At 43.0% G+C, this 21,078-nt stretch overlaps 1 protein-coding gene across 3 annotated transcripts in view; it reads left to right on the top strand.

The window, feature by feature from the left end:
• Window positions 1–21,078, top strand: part of MYO16 (myosin XVI) — a 517,433-nt gene that overhangs the window by 362,120 nt on the left and 134,235 nt on the right. For all 3 annotated transcript variants that reach the window (XM_061435364.1, XM_061435363.1, XM_061435362.1), the window contains exons 24-27: window positions 10,305–10,380; window positions 15,526–15,701; window positions 18,008–18,088; window positions 18,370–18,575. In XM_061435364.1, coding sequence (XP_061291348.1) covers window positions 10,305–10,380; window positions 15,526–15,701; window positions 18,008–18,088; window positions 18,370–18,575 — 539 coding nt within the window. The remainder of the gene's footprint in view (window positions 1–10,304; window positions 10,381–15,525; window positions 15,702–18,007; window positions 18,089–18,369; window positions 18,576–21,078) is intronic.

Here is a 21,078-nt window from a genome sequence, read left to right on the forward strand (position 1 = left end):
ATTAACAAGGTCTTGTTAGTGAGCATGAATTTGAATTAAAGAAGCTGTGAGTTGTGTGGGATTTTTTTTTAATTGTTGTTATTTGTTTTAGCAAATTTTAAACTGTATATGGAGTTACCTGTTTTAGGGATTGCTCTTAAACTTCTGGTGATTTAAATGATGGATAAGCACTAAATCCGGAAGAGCATCTAATTTGGCTTTTAAAATTAAGAATCTTGAAGGAAGGAGGAATTATGATTTGGCAAAAGACGTTGGCTCCTAGGAAAGCTGAATTTCTTGAAGGTGATTCCTAAACTTTAAAAGAAGTAGTATTTTGAAGTCCCTACACTTTAATGTGAGAAAAGAGGATCGATTAAGAGATAGTAAAGCAATCTGAAATAATAAAACTTAAATTCATGAAAATAGAGATCAGGATTAATAGCTGTCAAATATATGACACGTCCTATAACACCAGGAGATCAGTCCTGGGTGTTCATTGGAAGGACTGATGTTGAAGTTGAAACTCCAATACTTTGGCCACCTGATGCGAAGAGCTGACTCATTTGAAAAGACCCTGATGCTGGGAAAGATTGAGGGCAGGAAAAGAAGTGGATGACAGAGGATGAGATGGTTGGATGGCATCACCGACTCAATGGACATGAGTTCGGGTGGAGTCTGGGAGTTGGTGATGGACAGGGAGGCCTGGCGTGCTGTGGTTCACGGGGTCGCAAAGAGTTGGACACGACTGAGTGACTGAACTGAACTGATATGACACGTATTTGATCCTCTTTGGTATCTACTCAGCAAGTCTTTGTCTGAACATTGTTTGTTGTGATCATTGTTGTTTTTTTGGCATGAAGTGATTCATGGGTAAGTGTCCCGTTGATGATTCATGGAAATCAAGCTGGTGATGTCGCTCTTACCTAGGGTGCTGTGTCTGTGTTTCAGCCTCCCTCTCTTTCCAAACACACAGCAGCACGGTGGGTGAGAGAGTGTCCCCGTCCCATAGGACGGGCCCTGCTGCTCACTCCTGGAGCCTACAGATGGGATCTGATTTGGAAAAGGGTCTTTGCATGTGTAGTTAAGTCAAGAGTCTTGAGAGGAGAAGATCCTCCTGGATTATCTGTTGAGTCCCAAGCCCAGTGACAAGTGTCCTTATAAGCGTGAGGCAAGGGCGAGTTGAGAAAGGAAAGGACTGAAGGAATGCAGCCTGGAGCCTCCAGAAGCTGGAAGAAGCCAGGATGGCAAGCAGGGATGCCTGACTCCAGAGTGGCTGTTGGTTCCAGCAGCTCTGGGAATTAATGCGCCTGTTCCTTGGTTCAGCGTTTACAGATTAGAAAAGTAGTGAGGAGTTGTAACTTGTAACACTGTAGTTTTGTTTTTTTTAAACTACACCTGATTCATTTGAAAATGACGTCCGCGTTTACCCATGTCTGTCTTTGCTCACGCAGTTTCCTCACCTGGAACACCCCTTTCCTCTTTCTTTCCAAATCTTTCCTGTCTTCCCAAGGCCCCAGTTCTTGCCTCGTCCACGTTACTCTGCTCTCTCTTCCCTCATCAGCAAGCATGCCTGATGCTTGCATAGCCGTTTTCAAGTTGCAAAGTGCCTCTGAAACATTTCCACCCCAACCGTCGGTGTTGATGTTCCAGGGTTGGGGGAGCGGTGTTCTGTGACTTAGCAAATACTGCACCGCTGTGAGTGAGCCTCCTGCGGGCACCATGACAGACTCCCCCACACAGCGTGGCTTCAGACCGTAGAATGTATCCTTCACAGTTCTGTCCGCCAGCGTCTGAGATCAAGTGTCTGCAGGTCGGATCCCTCTCCAGGCTTTGAGAAATATCTGTTCCAGGTCTCTCTCCCCCAGCTTCTGGGGTTGCCAGCAGCTGTCATTCCTTGGCTTGTGGACACAGCACCCAGGTCTCTGCCTCCATCTTCATGAGGTTTTCTCTCTGCCTGGGTCTCTGTGTATCCCCTTCTCTTTATTAAGGACACCAGTCACTGCATACCCCCCTGCCCACCCCACCCCCCATGCAGTAGGACCTCCTCATCGTAACTGATTACATCCACAAAGATCTTATTTCCAAAAAAGAGCACATTCTGACATTCTGGTTCTGGGTGGGCATGAATTTTGGGGGGCGTGTCTCACTTTTCTCATTGCTGCCCCCCACCCCCACATCTTTTTCTCTCCACTGTGGTGTGTGGTGAAGTCTATGTTACCTCACCTGATGGAATCTGCGTCGTGTGATAGATGCTCCAGGGTGCTTGGGGTACCATTGCTGTGACTTTGCGGAGCACACTGACCCTCAGCCGGCACATCGGTGGAGTTTGTGATTAAGAGGAACAGAGCTGTGAACCTCAAAAAAACTCGCTTTGAAGTTTAAGCAGTACCGCTTCTCGGCCTGTTGGCTAAGATAAGTGAAGGTGAAGTGGGAAGCACGAGATCAGTGCAAGGAGGACTGTTGTGCAGCCTTCTGTCAAAGACGCCAGTCACATTTCCCCAACAAGAGCCGAAGGTCTTTCTATGCAGAATCACCACCATATTTAGCACACTTTTAAACTCATCCATCACAGATATCGAGGTCATGAACGTATTTCAGGAGCCATCTAAGCAACTGGCTACACTGAGAATATTAGAGTCCCGACTAACTTTTCTAAATTATTGGTAAAGGTCCTTGATTCGTTAGAAAAGATATTTGTTACTTCTTGTATGTTATACATATGCTCGTGTTATATAAATCGATGTTTCTAAGTGTGTTAGAATATTTATGGTATTAATGCAGCTTTAGCAGATGATAAGGAATATATAACCTCCACAGTCATGGCATCATCTTTTCTTACACTTTCTGTATCATTTGAAAGCCTTCAGGGGAACGTTAGTGCAGAAAATTGAGATTTTCCTCTATCTGTGGAAACTATAATATTAAAAGAAAAAGTATTTAGAAATCTGTTTTGCCTTATGTTGATGTGACATTCTGTTTTTCACTGACTACCTGGTGATTTTTGTGATCGGTAATGCTACCTTGATTAAAGACAATTTTTGTAAAAATTACATTCTTTACCATTTAAGCATTGTGACTAATATTTTAATCAAGCACACACCTGTAAGGTCTTTGAAGTTTTACTGCAGATTTTTAAAGATCCTTTCACTGTTATTTCCCTTAAGAAAATGGAAGCACTCTCTGCAATTTCCATTCGTATTCTGAGATGTCATTTTACGGCAGGAGGAAGAGGTAAAGCACTTCATGTGATGTGCTCGTAGGTGCATCTTTATGAGGGTGGGGCGTGACTGCATTCACCGGGGTTCCTTTCCCAGCCCCCTAAGTCACATCCTAGCGAGATGGATAAAGTCGTAATCCCAGACAGTGGACCCTGGCCCTTATCATCATGTCACTCATTTCCACAAGCCTTTCCAGGAACCCAATTACGAAAAGATTGCTGATCGGAGTGATGTGGGGGAGAGACTGATTTGTGGCCAGTCTGTAAAATGCGTAATTTTTTTCCCCCTGCTCCTTGAAAAGGATCTACCCCCATTGTGGAATAAATTAAGTGTGAAACATGTCGGGTGAGATTTATGGTGTTGCCCAGACTTCTGAGAAGCGGAGATCTTTATCTCACGGAGGCTGCCATACATTACATTCTGGGTGATACGCGGATGACAGCCAACCTCTTTGCCCTCAGACATATTTACATAACATGTGTGCGGAGGAGGGGGGATGCCTTGGTCCCTTCAATCTCCCCAGGACACCTGTGTCAGGAGCGTCTTCTGTAGCTTGTTGGCTGGCCTTCACCCCCAGAGATTTGTGGGAGACCCCATGTGCCCAAGACAGCTCTGAAAGTGAACCTTTAAATCAGCAGAAAAAGGAGACGCAATAATCAATAAGGAAGCTTCCTTTTATTTCTCTCCTTCTTTTCTCCAGGCAGAATCCCCAGACATAACAATGAAATCTGTCTGGTCTAGGCCAAACTGCTACTATTAAAGGTTATTTGACAAGGATATTTTGACCCATACAGAAAGAGCTTGATCTACATCTGTGTTTGTTCACCTCTTGGGCAGACTTTTAGGAAAATAAGAATGAGCTCCGCCAGGCTCCTGGTGCCCCGTTTCTTGTGTCAGGATCACTTGTGGTGTCGATTTTTGTAGATTTGATAAATGTTTCCTTATCCAGGGTTTTATTAGGAAGAAAAAAAACACAGGCTTTTATTTAGGGAATCTCACTGTTTTCTTTTTTTTTTTCCAAAGATTTAACTGGTTCCTTCATCTTCGTGGATGACAGACATTTATAAATAGGAAACTTTGGAATTTCCTTGAATATTGATATCTTATTGTTAGTTGACTGGTATTTTTTTTCTTCTCAAAAGGAACCAAAGAAGCGTGTTCATAAATTTCAGATATGGTAATTTCAATTCAATGCCCATATCCAGATTCTAGATATTTATATTAAAACACTTAACAGTAACACAATCTGCTTCTAGTAACTTATTTTGTTGATTAGTATCTATCGACTTAAAGTGAATCAGAATGAGAGCAAGCAAAACTGCTGGATGGAATCAGTTAATGGAAAAATAAAAAACAGAAACCTCTGCTTACAAATATTGATGCTATAGAGAGATCAATTTACCACTACACATGAAATCCAGACTTCTTAGCAAACCTCCGGTAGAAAGCTGAAGCCAGGCATGAAGAATTATCAGACCCATTTACCTTTGCTGAAAAACAATCTTATTTCTTTGGCTAAAATCCAACTTTACAGACATTCTGATGTGGTCTAGAGAATTCGAGAATGTATGTCAAAAGTCTGATTTTTATCAGCTGTTAATCCCTTCTCTTTCTCATGGATTATATTTTGCATCATGTAAATATCGTGGTGGAGATGGGGATTGACTGACGAGTGAAATTACTTCCATTCTGTAAATGTTGGTGTTTCCCAAGACAGTATTTTCTGTCTCCTTCGGGGAGTCAGTATGCTCTCATGATTCGGCTTCTCATGGGAATGGCTCCCGTCTCTCTCCTGCCTGTGTCTCTATGGGCTTCACAGCTCCGTGTCTACCTTTAATATCTCTGCTTGCGTCGCGTCTTCATGTTCACAAATCCAGAAGCTCAACTAAACTAAATCTCCGGACACTCCCTCAACTGACTCAAAAAATGTAAATAAATAAATGAAACTGATTTTCCATATTAGTCCCACTTGTCAATTCATGGTGAAACCAGAAGCCCAGTTAATGACTGAATACAAGCGTTTCTGTCCCGTTTACCCTGGAATCCAAACACCCGCTTCCCATTTCAGCCGCCGAGGTCATGTCCTTCTCCCTCTTGGGTCCCTTCAACAGTCTCCTAATTCTCACCGGTAGAAAAAATGTGAATTCTCAGTAAAGAGATGGATACCTCTCTTTACTTAAAGGCGTGCAGACTGCCTCTGCTTCATGTATCTTCTTGTTTCTCTGGTAACACTGTCCCGATTAAATGTGATGACCCTGATTCCACTTGCTAATAATAGTCCTGAAACAGAGGTGGTGATGCCTGCTTGCTGGCCACGATTTTCACCTCCCAGCTTACCTCCATGGTGGCTCAGAAGGTGAAGAATCTGCCGGCAATGCGGGAGACTCAGGTTCAGTTCCTGGGTTGGGAAGATCCCCTGGAGGAGGAAATGGCAACCCACTCTAGTATTCTTGCCTGGAAAATTCCATGGACAGAGAAGCCTGGTAGGCTACAGCTTATGGGGTCGCAGAGATTAGACTCAGCTGAGCGACCTTCGCTTCAGATACTTCATAATTATATTGTATTCTCATCTTAAACTTAGCAGCAGTCTTAAACTTTAGGAGCAAATATCTGCTTTAGTAGCTGTTCCATATTTAAAATGCCCAGCAAGCCTTGATCCTCTGCAGACCTTGTTCCCAGATGCCCCATCTCCTGCCAGCATCACGCCAGAGGCAGAGTTCACAGAGCATCAAGGCAGTAGTCCCTGGAGCCATGATTCTCAAACTTGACCGTGAACTAGGATCAGCTAGGGGGCAAGTTCAAAGTGCAGATTGCTGGGCCCCGCCCCTCTAAACAATGATCAGAAAGGACGGGGTGGAGGACTTCCTTGGTGATCCAGTGAATCTACCTCCTAATGCAGGGGACACGGGTTCCATCCCTGGTTAGGGAAGACCCCCCCATGCCACAGAATAACTAAGCCTGTGGGCTGCAATTACTGAGCCTGTGAGCCTGAGCCTGCAAGTTGCAACTGCTGAGCGCACTGAACTACTTAAGCCTTGGTGCCTAGAACCCGTGCTCTGCAACACGAGAGGCCGCCGCGGTGAGGAGTCCTCCCTGCTCCGTGCAACTGGAGAAAGGCCGTGCATAGCAATAAAGACCTAGAGCAGCACCAAAAGTAATAATAAGTAAATCTTAGAAAGAAAAAAAGGTCTGGGTGGGTTCCAAGGCGTGTGCATGTTTATTCGACACCAGAGAGTGTGGTCCGTGAGTCCCAGACACACTGTGGGTGCTCACGCTACGGACATGCTGCAGGTCCTCAGTGGATCAGCCGCCGAGTGGGTGCTCCCACGGCACATCTCCTGGACCTCACACAGCCCTCCTCCTGCGTGCCGACATCTGGAGCTGGACTGGGACCACAGACTTGGAGAGTCAGGACCTCGTACTGGAAGACGCCAGGCTAACCACATGGGCGTTGCTGGTAAAAGAAACTGCCTGCCAAGGCAGGAGATTTAGAGACACAGGTTAGGTCAGGAAGATCCCCTGGAGGAGGGCACGGCAGCCCACGCCAGTACTCTTGCCTGGAGAATCCCCAAGGACAGGGGAACCTGGCAGGCTGCAGTCCATGGGGTTGCACAACGTGGATACGACTGAAGTGACTCGGTACGGACACGCTGGAAGAGCCCACGCCTTCTTCACCCGGGTGCATAAGCCCGCCGCTCTTGCTTTAACTCAGGGAATTAAGACCAGAGGTGCTGGCTGGAGCTGTCTCCTCAGAGCTCACTCACCTTTGCACCGCAGCTTTCCTTGGCAATTAGCCAAGCCTGAGCTTGACAACCTCCAGTTGGGAAGACTGTGTGTGTGGTCTGGCCTTTTGTAAACTTTTCTCTGTGGACCCAGGAGCCCAGGAACCTTGATGGATAGTGATTCACACCCAGGGTGAAAGTTGTATACCCCTGTTTTTATATACGGCGAACATAATTCATCTTTCAGGGACATGAACTGCATTTACGTGCTATTGTGCTACAGCGAGTACCTCCAAAAAAGGAGCACGCGCGACTGTAGCGCCCAGCTTACGCTGTCCTCCCAGCCTGGCGTCCACAGCAATGCGTTCAGATGAGTGTGCTAACTGCTGAAACGTGGGGGAGAGACTCCGTTGCCTTTGAGCCATTGTACTCAACAGAATCATTCGAGAGGAAACCTTTGACTACATGACAATTTCCTTAAAGATTCGTAGGGGGCCCTGTGCATATAAAGTCTCTATTACATGTGTGAGGGACGCTGTCACTTACAGCCTGAATCCTAAGAGGAAAAAAAAGAAAAAAACTAGTTTGAATTTCAATTATGTAAAGATGGAGGGTGGAAAAGAGCATTTAACCTGGCCTCTGTCTTTTGTGACTTTCAGGCTTTCTCTCCTTTCATCCCCTAAGTAATAAACCAGCAGGAAGGGGAAGGGCGGTGCTGAAATCAGAGCCCCAGGGCTGAGTGACCTGGAAAGACCCACGCCTGAAGCCTGCTTCCTGCCATCCAGCAGCACCTGCTCTTCCCCTCCCGAGTGGCCCAGCTAAGCTAGAACAGCCTTGTCTGTTCCCCCAAAAAGAAACACTTAGAGAGCTAAAGCAGTGTTCCCATTGCCACAAAATAATGAAGTTCACCTGCTTCAAGATTCATCGATTTTATATGAAGCAAAAACTTTTGCCCAATCCATGCTTTCTACAGGCATCAAACCGCCCTCCTTGAGTGTCTGCACACGTATGGATTTTGTTCAGTACCTTTTCCATGTAACTTTGCCAGTTGGAGTCTCCGACTGGCAAGTTTTGAGCTTTTGTTTTGGTGGGAGACCTCTAGCTTTTTCTCTAACTATCCAAATACAATCAGGATGCCATTCATGAGATGTCCTAGAGCGTAGGATCTTGTGTTAATGACATCAACATACTCTCTGAGCTTCCCCTGTAGCTCAGTTGGTAAAGAATCTGCCTGCAATGCAGGAGACCCAGATTCAATTCCTGGGTCAGGAAGATCCCATGAAGAAGGAAATGGCAACCCACTCTAGTATTCCTGCCTGGGAAATGTCATGCACAGAGGAGCCTGGTGGGCTACAGTCCATGGGGTCACAAGAGTCGGACATGAGGGAGTGACTTCACCACCAACATAATCTTAAATAAAAACAGGCAGCGTGATTTTGTGCTGTATGTGGTCACTGTAACAGAACCTTTTTGTTCATTTCATTGACTATTTAATGAATCTGCCCGAAGGACAAGACACTTTGCTTGTTGCTGCAGAGGCAGAGCTGAAGAATCCATAGTCACTCCCTCCAGAAACAAGAGAAGGCCCCTCAGAAAACAAGGTGTAACAGGAGCAAAGACAGACAAGGAATGTTTTTAGAGACAATCAGTCATTCACTTGTGTGTGTGTGTGTGTGTGTGTGTGTGTGTGTTCAATCCAGAATCATCAGATTCCCCTGAAAAGCAGAGGTTAGAGTTATAGATTGGGGCTGTAGAGAGGAGGACCCAACACTGCAGGGTCATCTCTGGGATGTTAAATAACCTGCCAAACACCCACCAAATGACCCACCAAATACCCTGCTAAATAACCTGCCATCTACCCAAAGATGTAGATGCCTTAGCTGGGTGTCGGGAGTCTCAGGGGCACCACTGCCTCTAATACAGGAAGGCGTGCAGGAGCCACGCTCCAGGTTGAGGTTTCTCAACCCCAATCTGATAGCATCTGGGGCAGATACTCTTCACGGTGGTGCTTCCAGGACAGTGTAGGGTGTTTGCAGCATTCCAGTCCTTCCAGCCCCTCAGTTATGACAAACACAGACGTCTCCAGGCACTGGTTAGGGTCACTGTCACCCTGGGTGAGAACCACTGCTCTAGATGATACAGAAATTTGCTGGTATTCAACAACGTGTAATATATAACATAGCAACCATTCTGACACGGGTAAGCCATGTTTTGGCCTAGGACCAAATTGGGTACTGATTATAGAAGTATCTGGAAGTTGTTTATTTGTCTGCTTTACTGCTTAGCTCAGCTGGTGCTAGTGGGAAAGAACCTGCCTGCCAGTGCAGGAGACACAAGAGACGCAGGTTTGATCCCTGGGTCGGGAAGATCCCCTGGAGGAGGGCATGGCAACCCACTCTAGTATTCCTGCCTGGAGAATCCCATGGACAGCGGGGCCTGGCAGACTACGGTCCATGGGGTCACAAAGAGTCGGACATGACTGCCTGACTGAGCATGACTTACTTTCACTTCAGCTCAGTCGCTGAGTCGTGTTGGATTCTTTGCGACCCCATGGACTGCAGGACGCCAGGCCTCCCTGTCCATCACCAACTCCCGGAGCTTGCTCAAACTCATGTCCATCGAGTCGGTGATGCCATCCAGCCATCTCATCCTCTGTCGTCCCCTTCTCCTCCCACCTTGAATCTTTCCCAGCATCATAAAGACTTACTTCACTCAGTATGGTAATTTTTAGATCCGCCCATGTTGCTGTAAATGGTATTGTTTCATTCTTTTTGTGACTGGGCAGTGTTCCATTGTGTTTACATGCCATGCTTCTTTATCCGTTCCTCTGTCGCTGTACGTTCAGGTTGCTTCTGTGTCCTGGCTGTCGTACGGCAAACAGTGCTGCCATGAACATTGGGGTGCACGTCTCTTTCCAAATTAGAGTTTTCTCTGGATGTACACTCAGGAGTGGGATTGCGGGATCACACAGTAGCTCCATTTTTAGTTTTTAATGCAGAAGCCATTCCTTTTCTCGTCCTGAGGTGACACTTGCTTCCTTCCCAAGGTGTCGTGAAGCCTTTCTAACTTGGGTTAGAGAGTTTTCTGAGCAGGTGAGAGTTTTTGAAACCAAAGGGACCACAGTGGACATGAATCAGCACCATTTTCTCCAACACTGGAGGAGGACTCTGCCCATCCGAACAGTAGAGGCGTCCCTGACTCAATGTGCAGAGGAGAGCCTGGGAAGGAGAGCTTTGAACTGGCTTGGAGCGAAAACTTTATGACCTGAAGATACTGCTCTTATGAATAATTTAAAACTGTCACTGAGTCAAGTTGTTCTTTAAAGAAAATTACTTTCATGGTCATGTTTAACCATTAGTAATGATGCTACTTTCTTTTATTATAGGTAATGTATGAAGCTGTTGGAGCAATTGAAAAAAATAAAGACTCCCTTTCACAGAATCTTCTATTTGTAATGAAAAGTAAGTTTCCCTGCTCTTTGGTTAAAATGCCACCCATTCTTTATGTCCCTGTCTCTGAACATGGTCCTGTAAAATATGCCACCAGCTAAGGATAATTGAAATATCTTTTGCATTCTAATGCCCAGAATAATAAGGAATGGATCTTGCCATGCTATACTTTGGTTACAATTTAATTTGGAGTCTAGTAGAAACCATAATTTAACTAAGCTTTTAGCAGATAGAAATATAAAACACCTTTCCCACTCTGGCGGTGTGAATATAAAAAAGCTCTTCTGTGCGGACTGATGAAGATGAATATGGTTTCCAGAGTTATTTAGGCCACAGCAGGGTGAATTCCATTACTTAAGATGACTCGGGAGTACACCGAAGGCTGGTATTTTATTCTCATGCACTTTCAGATATAAAGAGCTGATGTTTATAAAGTAAAATGAGAGTACACGTTTATATATACACACACATGCATATATGTATATACCAATATAGATTTATAGGCAACAGCTACTTAGTGAACCTTAGTACTTTATATACATAATTTATATATATATATATATATATATAACCCTATAGTATATATAAAATGATGTACTGTATTTATATAGAGTATAGTTATATACATAGATGCCCATATACAGATCTATATATATTACATATAAATTCTATCCCCTCTAGTAATTATTTTATTAATAGCACTTCTGCAGTGATTCACATTTTCCTAATAACCTCTTCAAAGAATTAAAATGTATCATCTTTTGTGCTTTAAGTTGCTCTAAATGAGGTGAAGCCATTTATCATTCCCAGGAAAAGAAGCATATGATAGCCTTTCATGAAATAGCTGGATGCCTTTGAGCTGGAAACAAGACATCCATATCACTTCTGGCTTGAGGAACATCGTTACCTTAAATCAAATAGCAGAGTTGCAATATATTGCTTTTCATGGAGAATGACTCCACTTGCCTCTCAGGATGTATGGTTATTGAGTTCTCTTAAAGGTTGAGGCTAATGATAAAAGCATGGACTTGGAATAATACCGTGTAGAAAGAAAAGAGTGAGATAATTGAGCTTATGATCACTGGAAATACCTTCCTTCTGGTTTTCAAATATTTGGACTTTCATTTATAACATACTTCAGTTTAATCCATATACTTTATGAAGGTCTAGTGTACAGCATGTTTTCAAAGTTGGCACAAGAATATGTGTTTAGAATGAAAACAAGATAGCTGTGTTATTGCAATTCTGCTTATCTTAATAGAGGCCTTATATTTTAAAGTTACTCTTTTGTGTATGCTGCCTGACAAGTGCCAAGAGAAAACAGGTGAACCTTATTTTAAATATTTTAGACTATAGATACATCTGAACATGAGCATAAAGTTTACAATGTGTCCTTATATGTTCATACAAGAGGCGGCAAGCACTTTCTGCAAAGGGTTAGAGAATAAATACTTTATGCTTTGCGAGCCATAAGTTCACTGTTACAGCGACTTAACTCTGCTATGATAAGGAGGAAGTAGCTATAGACAATACATATGGATGTGGCTGTGTTCCAATACATATGGATGTGGCTGTGTTCCAATAAAACTTTATTTACAAAAACAGGCAAAGGGCTGGATTTGGCACCCAAGCCACAGTAGCTCACCCATTCTGTCATACAAGCAAAGGGGATTGAGATAGTAGTTTATGAATCTGTGGAATGTTGTAACACTGCAAACAGTTATTAAAAGAAAGTGTAGTTTACAGATAACAGTAATGTTTCCAGACACCTTGCTAAGAACTTTGCTTACAGCACCTGATTTGTATCCTATTATCTAAAAGCTCTGCCTGAGGAAGGAGGTGGGGTCTGTGGCAGGATCTTCGCCAACCTGGCTGGGGCTTTGAGACCCCTGCCCAGTGCAGACCGGGAGCTGGGTGACAACTGCTTAAACAGAAAATCAGCATGGGTCCCTCTGGGCGCCTGAGCTGAGAAGTCAGGTCCACTTGACTCCAAAAGATGCAGAGAAGTTAAAATCCAGACTCTTCAGTCTGCTCAGTAGTAGAGGAAAGCTATTTACTGCCGATGCTGCTGCTGGCGGTTCTGCATTCCTGCTTACAGACCTTGGGCACCTCCGTCAGCTCATCTCCTTTTCCTGGCAGGAAGGCGCCTAGAGCGTTGTGTGGAGACCCCAGCAAGGGGTGCTTCTCATTGCTGCTTGTGCATATGGGGACCTGCAGGAAAATGCCTGCAGCAGGTGACTCCTAGAAATAGAGTAGGGAGGCCAGAGCTGGGTCTTCTCCAAGGGCTTCCTCCCCAGGTTCTTAGGCGCGACATCAAGGCCGGAAGTCTCAGCGCACGCACTCTGCCTGTGGGCGCGGCTTCACTGTCACAGGATGATGTGTCTCCATCACAGGGCACGGCTTCTCCACTTGACCTTCACTCGGCCCCAGCCTGCGATCCAGAGAAGGGACAGACTCCGTCAGTTATGTGTTTCCGTTCATACTTACTTCTAGAGTTGAGAGGTTTAGTAAAGACATTTCCCCAATTATGGGAATGACTTGCTGCACTGTTTTATGCGTGGTTCCGTTCATCCACAGACCAGTTATAAACAATATTTTTAGTTAAACAGGTCGTGGCATTATATGTTTACTGTTTCACTGTTGTTTTGAAACAATTTCAGACTTAAAGAAAAGTCACAAAATTAGTACAAAGAACTCCCATATGCTCTTTTCCCAGACTGACTTTCTTCATCTTCTTCCTCTTTTTCTCTCTTGCTGTCTACTTCCCATCTGTGTGTGTGTGTGCACACATGCTCTGAACCACAGGAGAATGGCCAAATGTCTTTCTGCCCAAATCCTTTGGTCCCTATCCAGAGACCAAGGACATGACCTCCATAACCCCAGGAAATGACCAGACTATTAAATATCGATATGGCTGCTGCTGCTGCTGCTGCTGCTAAGTCGCTTCAGTCATGTCCGACTCTGTGTGACCCCATAGACAGCAGCCCACCAGGCTCCCATGTCCCTGGGATTCTCCAGGCAAGAACACTGGATCAGACTATTAAATATTGATATGGCACCAGTATCTAATTCAGAGTTCAAATAACACTTTACTGATTATCCCACAAATCTCTTTCAGAATGATTTTCCCCCCAATTCAGGATCATTTGTGAGTTTAGTTGCCATTTCTCAGTAGTCTTCTTTAATCTGGGACCCTTCCTCAGCTTTTCTTCTTGACATTAATATTTTAAAAAGTGGAAGACCAGTTTTTGAAGAATGTCCCTCAATATGGGCTTGTTTGCTATCTCCTCACGTTGGAATCAGTCTCCACCTTCTTGGCAGGAGCCCCACGGAGGTGACAATGTCTCCTTAGCACATTGTGTTCCAAAGCTCATGGTGACCTTCACCTTGATCACTCTGTCCTTCAGAGCTCCCTAACGTCACTGTTTTCGGTTTGTAACTGATAAGTCATTTCTAAAGAAGTGTTTGTCACAAGCTTTCACCCGTTAGTTTTGACTGAGGCAATGATTGTTGCCTACATCAGTGATTTCCCTTTTGGTTACAAAAGTGTGATTTTTATAACCCCCGTCTTCAGCAATGACATCTTGCTATAAGAGCTCTCCTTTCTAATAATTCATCCATCCATTTGTTCATTCATTATCAGTACGGACTCACGAATTGTTATTTTATTTAAGGGACACAATCCATTACTGTCATTATTTTGATACTAAAATTGCCCAAGACTTAGCCAATGAGAACCCCTCCAAGCTGGTTCTTGTGTTCTTTTGACAGGTTCTCTTGTCCTTTTTAAGCACTGTTTTACATTCTGGCTTTCCAAAATATTCTAAGATCCTCTACCTTGCCTCACATCCTAAACTAGCCACTTACCCAAGATGCCTTATTTTATAAACGAATAGTATTAAGAAACTTAGAAATGGGGGCAGTCTGGGCTCATTGCAACTGGAGTCTTACTGCTTTTAGACCCTTTCAGAACTAGAAAATTTTAAATATACTTATAGATTTTATACACACACACATATATAAAACTGTATATTAAAAGTCATGAGTTTATTGTGATTCCCAAAACTCAAACCCATAACCACAAGGCTCCTGTTTACCTTCCTGTAATCCATAATTGTGTCTTCGCTTCTCTGTCCCTTCTCCTGGCTCGCTGGTTTGTTTCTTTTTTTTTTAATTCTTGCAGTGACTTTTCACTGAATGCACTGCTAGTAAATATATCAGCTGGGCAAGTGAAATAATCTGAGTGTGGAAATGGTAGAAACTAAACCACTTTGCTTCTGCCATTGCTGACTGTCCAGTGGGCTAAGACTGATCCCAAACAGTTTATGCACGTTACATCACCCTTCAGTCTTATAGGAACCCACAAAGTAGGTACTCAGTGGTTATTTTTTAGAAAAGGAAATTAAGGCTTAAACACTGCCTGTATACAGCTGTAAGTAACACGAGAAGCTTGCCTTCTAGGTGCTTAACTGACAGACAAGGTTCTCACTTGACTGTTCAGATTTGCCACCAAAACTCCATTCATTCATGCACCCTTTTCTCCCTGAGGTGTCAGGAAACACGTATGGACCCAGGATTACTAGAATTTTTGTAAGCTGACATCTAAAAGTTATCAGCTTGCTTTCACGTTTGCAGCCTAACTGAATCAGAAAAAGAGGCACCTCTTCCCCCAACAGCAGAGACAGCCGAGTGAGTCAGGGGCTCCCCCGATGTCTGCAGATGCCCTGAGAGCTTCCTCCTGGGGCTGTGGGCTCCTGGCAGTTGTTTTCCTGGAACGGAGAGCTGATAATGGAAACCATAAGTCTTCATGGCTTGGTCAAGTGCCCTGAGGTCTTAGGTCTGAGCAGGTCCGATCAGGTTCTGGATGTTAGGAGAGCAGCAAGTGCCCCTGAATTTGAGAGCAAAGGTTTCAGGGCGCAGGACGAGGGCAGGAGAGCTTGGGATCCAGACTCCGGGTGGAGGGCAAAGAAAGTCAGAATTCATCAAACGGTGTGATGAGTAGTGGGGAAAATGAAAGCAAAAAGGACAAGGAAATGTCGATTCCCTCCCCGCACAGAATGCTTTCATGGTGAGAGCGCTAGGATGAGGGGTTAGCTTAATGCTTGCGTAAATTACGATTCTAATGCCACTTACAGTATTCATTTATTTATTTCCTAGCTAGTGAAAACGTCGTGATCAATCATTTGTTCCAGTCGAAACTGTCACAAACAGGAGCCCTCGTATCTTCCTCTCCTTCTTTTAAATTCAGAGGACATAAATCTGCCCGGCTCAGTAAGAGAATGACAGCGTCTTCAATGATGGGAGAAAACAGGAATTATCTAGAACTTAGTAAGGTAGGAGTTTTTATGATTCGTATCTGGTTGTTTTTAAATTTGCTCAGCACATTTGCTGCTTCTTTTAAAGAACAAAAAATGTACAGTCCTCTATGCTAATGGAAAGAAATTGGTATTTTAATTTAACAAAATTAACGGAAAGACTGCTTACCCGATGTATAACCCTTGGAGAGAGGATGGTATGAGAGCATGCAGTGGAGTGAAAACTTGATAGCAAATACAGGCTTAGTCATTTTATTGGTTGTCTTTGCAACACCCTTTTTAAGTCTCATCTCTGCGACTGTGTTTTTGATGAATGGCAGGTTTCAGGGACAGAAGGTTTAAAGGGAATACACTTAGCTACCTTATTCCGTTGCCATTAGTCACTTCAGAGGTTTTAGGTCTCTAAACAATAAATTGTAGTTTCTCACACAGACATCATGTATTTTTCAGGTCCTGGAGTGTTTCACTGTGCGTTTTGTAGATTTTTAATTTGTTTCTGCATTACGCTAATTTTTTAATGTGTATTCGTTCCACACCCGCGAGGTTGTACTTACAACCTAAAGATTTTGATGATTTGTAAAAATAGAACAAAAATGTAGTGAAGAGTTGTTTCAGAAGTGTACTGAGTTTATGCATTCAGTGCCAGTGTGTTTTGCTTGCCTTTACAGAAACTTTAAAAGACGAGAAGTATGGTTGGGAAGGGTCCAAGATGATCCATTTTAGAAATTCAGTCGTTGTAGCCTGCTGGAATGCATTTTTGCTTACCAATTAAAATAAAAGCATAATTAAAATGAGCTCTATTACAGAAGAGTGGCAGAAATGTGTACAGCCTATTAGAGATGTGTGTGTGTGTGTGTAGCCGGTAGACCCTAGAGTTACGAATCTTTTGATATAGCTGTTACATAACTGGAGGATCACAGGAATTCCATCTCACTGCATATTAAAATGGCATCTTTTACATAAAAAAGACAAAGAGTTCCCCTTTGTAAGGAAGATCTCTATTCCCAGGGGTTTCACTGAAACTTCTGGCCCCTGCTTTCTCAATCATCCTGGAAATCATGAGCAAGAAATCACCACACACCTCCAAACTGTAATTTTTAACCTTAATTATTAAACATTACCAGGCAGAGATGCCATTAGCCTTTCCCCTAAAGGACTGCAAAAGCGAGATAATTCACAGCCGTTCCTCCACCCAGAAAGGGAAATTGAGTGTTCAATTTCACCAGATGAAGATTTATTTATTATGATTTTTCCTTAAGTGTTCCATCCTTCACTTCCCTCTGAGGGTCCTCACCCCTGCACACCCACCCCTGTGACCAGAAGGCTGCTCTCTACCCACCCTTCAACTGAGCGTCATGCCCAGCTTTGTGTTTATAGAAAACAGTCTGATCTTCGACCAGTCACTTCATTTTCCCTTCTCTTGTCAGTTGCACTTGATCATTCCAGCTTGACACTTCATCCTAATGCGAGGAAATGAGCTACTGCCTTGATAGCAGCACCATATTGACAAGAATGTTTCATCCAATTTTTCTTCTATCGAGACCTTTTAGTTTAAGATAAGTGATTCTGGATCGATAGATCCATTGGTCGCGGTGTATATGATGCTGTGAAATGTAACAGAACGTTAGTGGCTGAGGTTCCTCTTAACCCCTGGTAGAATTTAATTAATTACCTTCTGCTCTTTCTCTCTTCACCCACTGCCTTCATTTTCACTTAATTCTTTTATATCCATAATCATTTCATCTTTGCTGCACGTGAATTCTTTTCTTTAAGAGCTGTATATAATTACTTATCAAAAAAGTCTACCATCAGTTTTCACAGGTGAGTAGTTTACTAACCCTTGTAACATTAAAAAATGAAGAAGAAGGAAAGGAAGGGAGAAAATGAGTAAGACACCGATGGTAGTTAACTTAGGGAACAAAACAATGGTTATTAAAACATCAGATTTTTGTAACATAAAATAGCATTCTTTTACCCCAGAATAAGCTGCATTTCATGACAAACAATTAGTAATACAATTAAGAAGACCAGGGTCAGTTTCTTGTACCACCAAGCTAGTCAACGTCTGTTTATTCTCAAATTAAAGTAGTTGCACATTGGTGGCAGCCACGGACTTAAAAGGACGCAGTGAAGGTTATTTTACATGTAGTCGCCTATTTTCCCACCATTGCAGAAAATCATTTGGCACTGATTTTTATAGCCTCTTTTAAATCTCCATCTGCCTGTGAGTGAACGTACATGCATGGGAGGGTTAATTTTTTTTCTCCTACACGGGAACTTAGTAAAACAAACCTGCTCACACTTTCCTTTTGTTTTCATTACAGTTATTAAAAAAGAAAGGAAATTCTACATTTCTTCAAAGACTTGACCGGGGAGGTCCAGCCACCATTGCATCGCAACTCAGGGTTAGTGAAGTTTTCAGATTTCAAAATTTTCTGTTTTGATTGTATCGACTGTAAAGGTTTTACATGGAATTGTCTTCCATTTTGACCACTTAAGTAACTTCAGAAAAGTAAGCATGCACACACATGTACACACACACAGTGAGTGAATGCATAATACATAAGAATCATGGACTGAAGATAAAGGTTTTTATTTACAAATTGCCAACCTTTATTTAAAATTCCCAACCTTGTCAGTTGGGGTCTTCTCTGGAGAATCAGTTGTGTTTTACTTCTCTCCTTAGAAAACTCTGACGGATATTACTGGGAAACTTCAGAAGTGCACCCCACACTTTATTCATTGCATCAAGCCCAATAACTCAAAGCTGCCAGACACCTTTGATAACTTCTACGTGTCTGCTCAGCTGCAGTATGTCGGGATCCTGGAGATGGTGAAGAGCATCCGACACGGGTACCCTGTCCGCCTTTCCTTCTCTGATTTCCTGTCGAGGTAGGTTTTTCTCTCGTGTCCACCATCCCCAGAACCATACTGGTGTTATTGTAGGTGGACCTTCTGATTGCTTTTCTGGCATTTCTTCTATTGTTCATACTCTTTTACCATGAGTAAACAAAATGCTCTGGGAAACCATGACTTATATAAAAACTTATATAAAAAGCTTTTAAATTTACTGAGGACAGTCACTTGGAAACAATTTTCATAGTTCCTTAAATTTAGGTTCCCTTGGATTTAAAGATTTATAAAACTGTTGCTTATAATATTGACTTAAAATTATAATTGAATATAAGAAGCTATGTGTGGGATTATTTTCTCCTTAAATGTATGAACAAAATATTTTTTAGGTGAAGCATTGATACTCATGGGCCAAATTTAGCCCATTACCTATTTTTTTGTAAATAAAGTTTTATTGGAACACAGGCAGTGGACATAATGAGAGTATCTGTTTTATAGGCAGTCAAACAATAAGAGCAGTGTGGACAAAAAAGAAAGTATTTGGTAATCATATATAAAAACAGGAAATTTAAAGTGATATTGATATAAAGTAATATCAATATTATGAGCACAAAATTTAACATTAATGGATAAAAATTAGAGCAACAGTAGTGTGGTGAAATCTATTTGGGAAACCATTTATCTAAAAGAAGACAGTTTAAGACTTTGGTTGAGCAGCAATGCAGTTTGGGCCACTGGTATGAAGAAGCTGCTAAACTCAAACAACCTATCAACCAAAAAACTTAAATCACCCAGTTGGAAATAGTCATAACAAAGGGCATACTATTTAAACTGTGACTAAATTTAGCGTTTCTAACCTTTGTATTTTCCAGAGGACAGAAATAGAAGTTGTTTATTGTGCATTTTAAATTTCCCAAAGACACAAATAAGAAAGTAAGCATCGTGTGAGCCATTCATTGTTAAAGAAGTGATCGACTGTTCAGAAGGGAGAAGATAAAATTCGCCACATTTAGGGATAAAGTATCTGGAGAATGAATATGTTTAGCCTGCAGAATGTGTAGTGCAGATAGACAAAATATTTGATTTAAACGTAAAAGATGCTTATTCATGAGTGAAGAGACACGCTGCCTCCTATCTATAGAGAGGAACTGCAACGTTAGGCAGGACACAGGGCTACATTAAGAATTAATACGTGCTGAATGAAAGGATTATTTGTGCTTTTGTTGGGTGGGGATGGTGGTGGTACCATCACTGCTCATTCTACACTGAGAGGTGTCTGGTAGTTCTGATCTGCCTCTTGCTGTTCCCCAATGGACAGCTGTTTATAGTCCCCAGAAATGTTTGGTCTGTTCATGAGTATGTATTTGTCATGCATAAGAATTTAAGTATTAAAAGTCAGCCTTCCCACCCCTTTCAATCCAAGTCTTTGGATCAATGAGTTTGAAGCCTGCCCAATACAAGTTTAAAGTAATAGATCCCCATATTTACCCCAGACCTTCTGGACGACAGTCAACAGAGAGTGGGGTCCCGGGACCCCTGGTTTCTCTGATGGAGAAGGGTATGGTTTTGTTATCTGCAGACATCATATGATCTCAGAGGGTCCCCAGCCTTGATGAATTGTGGTTCATTCAGCAGTACTGACTCCCTTCCCAAGTTGTGCTGAAAGCAACGGTTCTCCAATGTTAGCGTCCATTTAGGCGTGTTAAAACACAGATTTATGGGCGGCAGCCCCCGTGCTCTAGGTCAGTCAGCTGGTCTAGATGTGCTGTGCTGTGTTTAGTCACTCAGGCATGTCTGACTATTTGCAACCCCGTGGACTGTAGCCCACCAGGCTCCTTTGACCATGGGGATTCTCCAGGCAAGAATACTGGACTGGGTTGTCATGCCCTCCTCCAGAGGATCTTCCTGACCCAGGGAATTGAACCCGGGTCTCCCACATTGCAGGCGGATTCTTTACCAGGTGAGCTACCCGGAAAGCCCCTGGTGTAGATGAGTTCCGCAAATTACCATCTTTAGCGAGTTCCCAGGTGAAGCTGGTGTTGCTGGTATGTGGACAACGTTTAGAGAATCACTGCCCTAGAACATCTACTCACTTGGAGATTATATCTTTATTTTATTTGGTTTGATTTTCTTCCACCAAGGATTGGAAGTATGTGAATGCCTTGATGATTATCAAAGGGCACTTGCTGAGGATGCAAAGTGAAAGTGTTAGTTGCTCAGTCTTGTCTGACTCTTTGCGACCCTATGGACTGTAGCCCACTAGGATCCTCTGTCCAAGGGATTCTCCAAGCCAGAATACAGAGTGGGTAGCCAGTCCCTTCTCCAGGGGATCTTCCCGACCCAGGGATTGAACCATGGTCTCCTGTGCTGCAGGCGGATTCTTTACCACCTGAGCCACCAGGAAGTCTCAGGCATTTACTGATTTACTGGATTAAAACTTTGCAAATTTGTTGAGATTTCCAAGTGTTCTGTGTACATTTGAAGTTTCTGGAGCACTGTAAATGGATTCTGTATTGGATATGAAATAGGATTAATCTCACTT

This window comes from Bos javanicus, chromosome 12, assembly GCF_032452875.1.
Source record: "Bos javanicus breed banteng chromosome 12, ARS-OSU_banteng_1.0, whole genome shotgun sequence".
Lineage (NCBI taxonomy): Eukaryota > Metazoa > Chordata > Mammalia > Artiodactyla > Bovidae > Bos > Bos javanicus.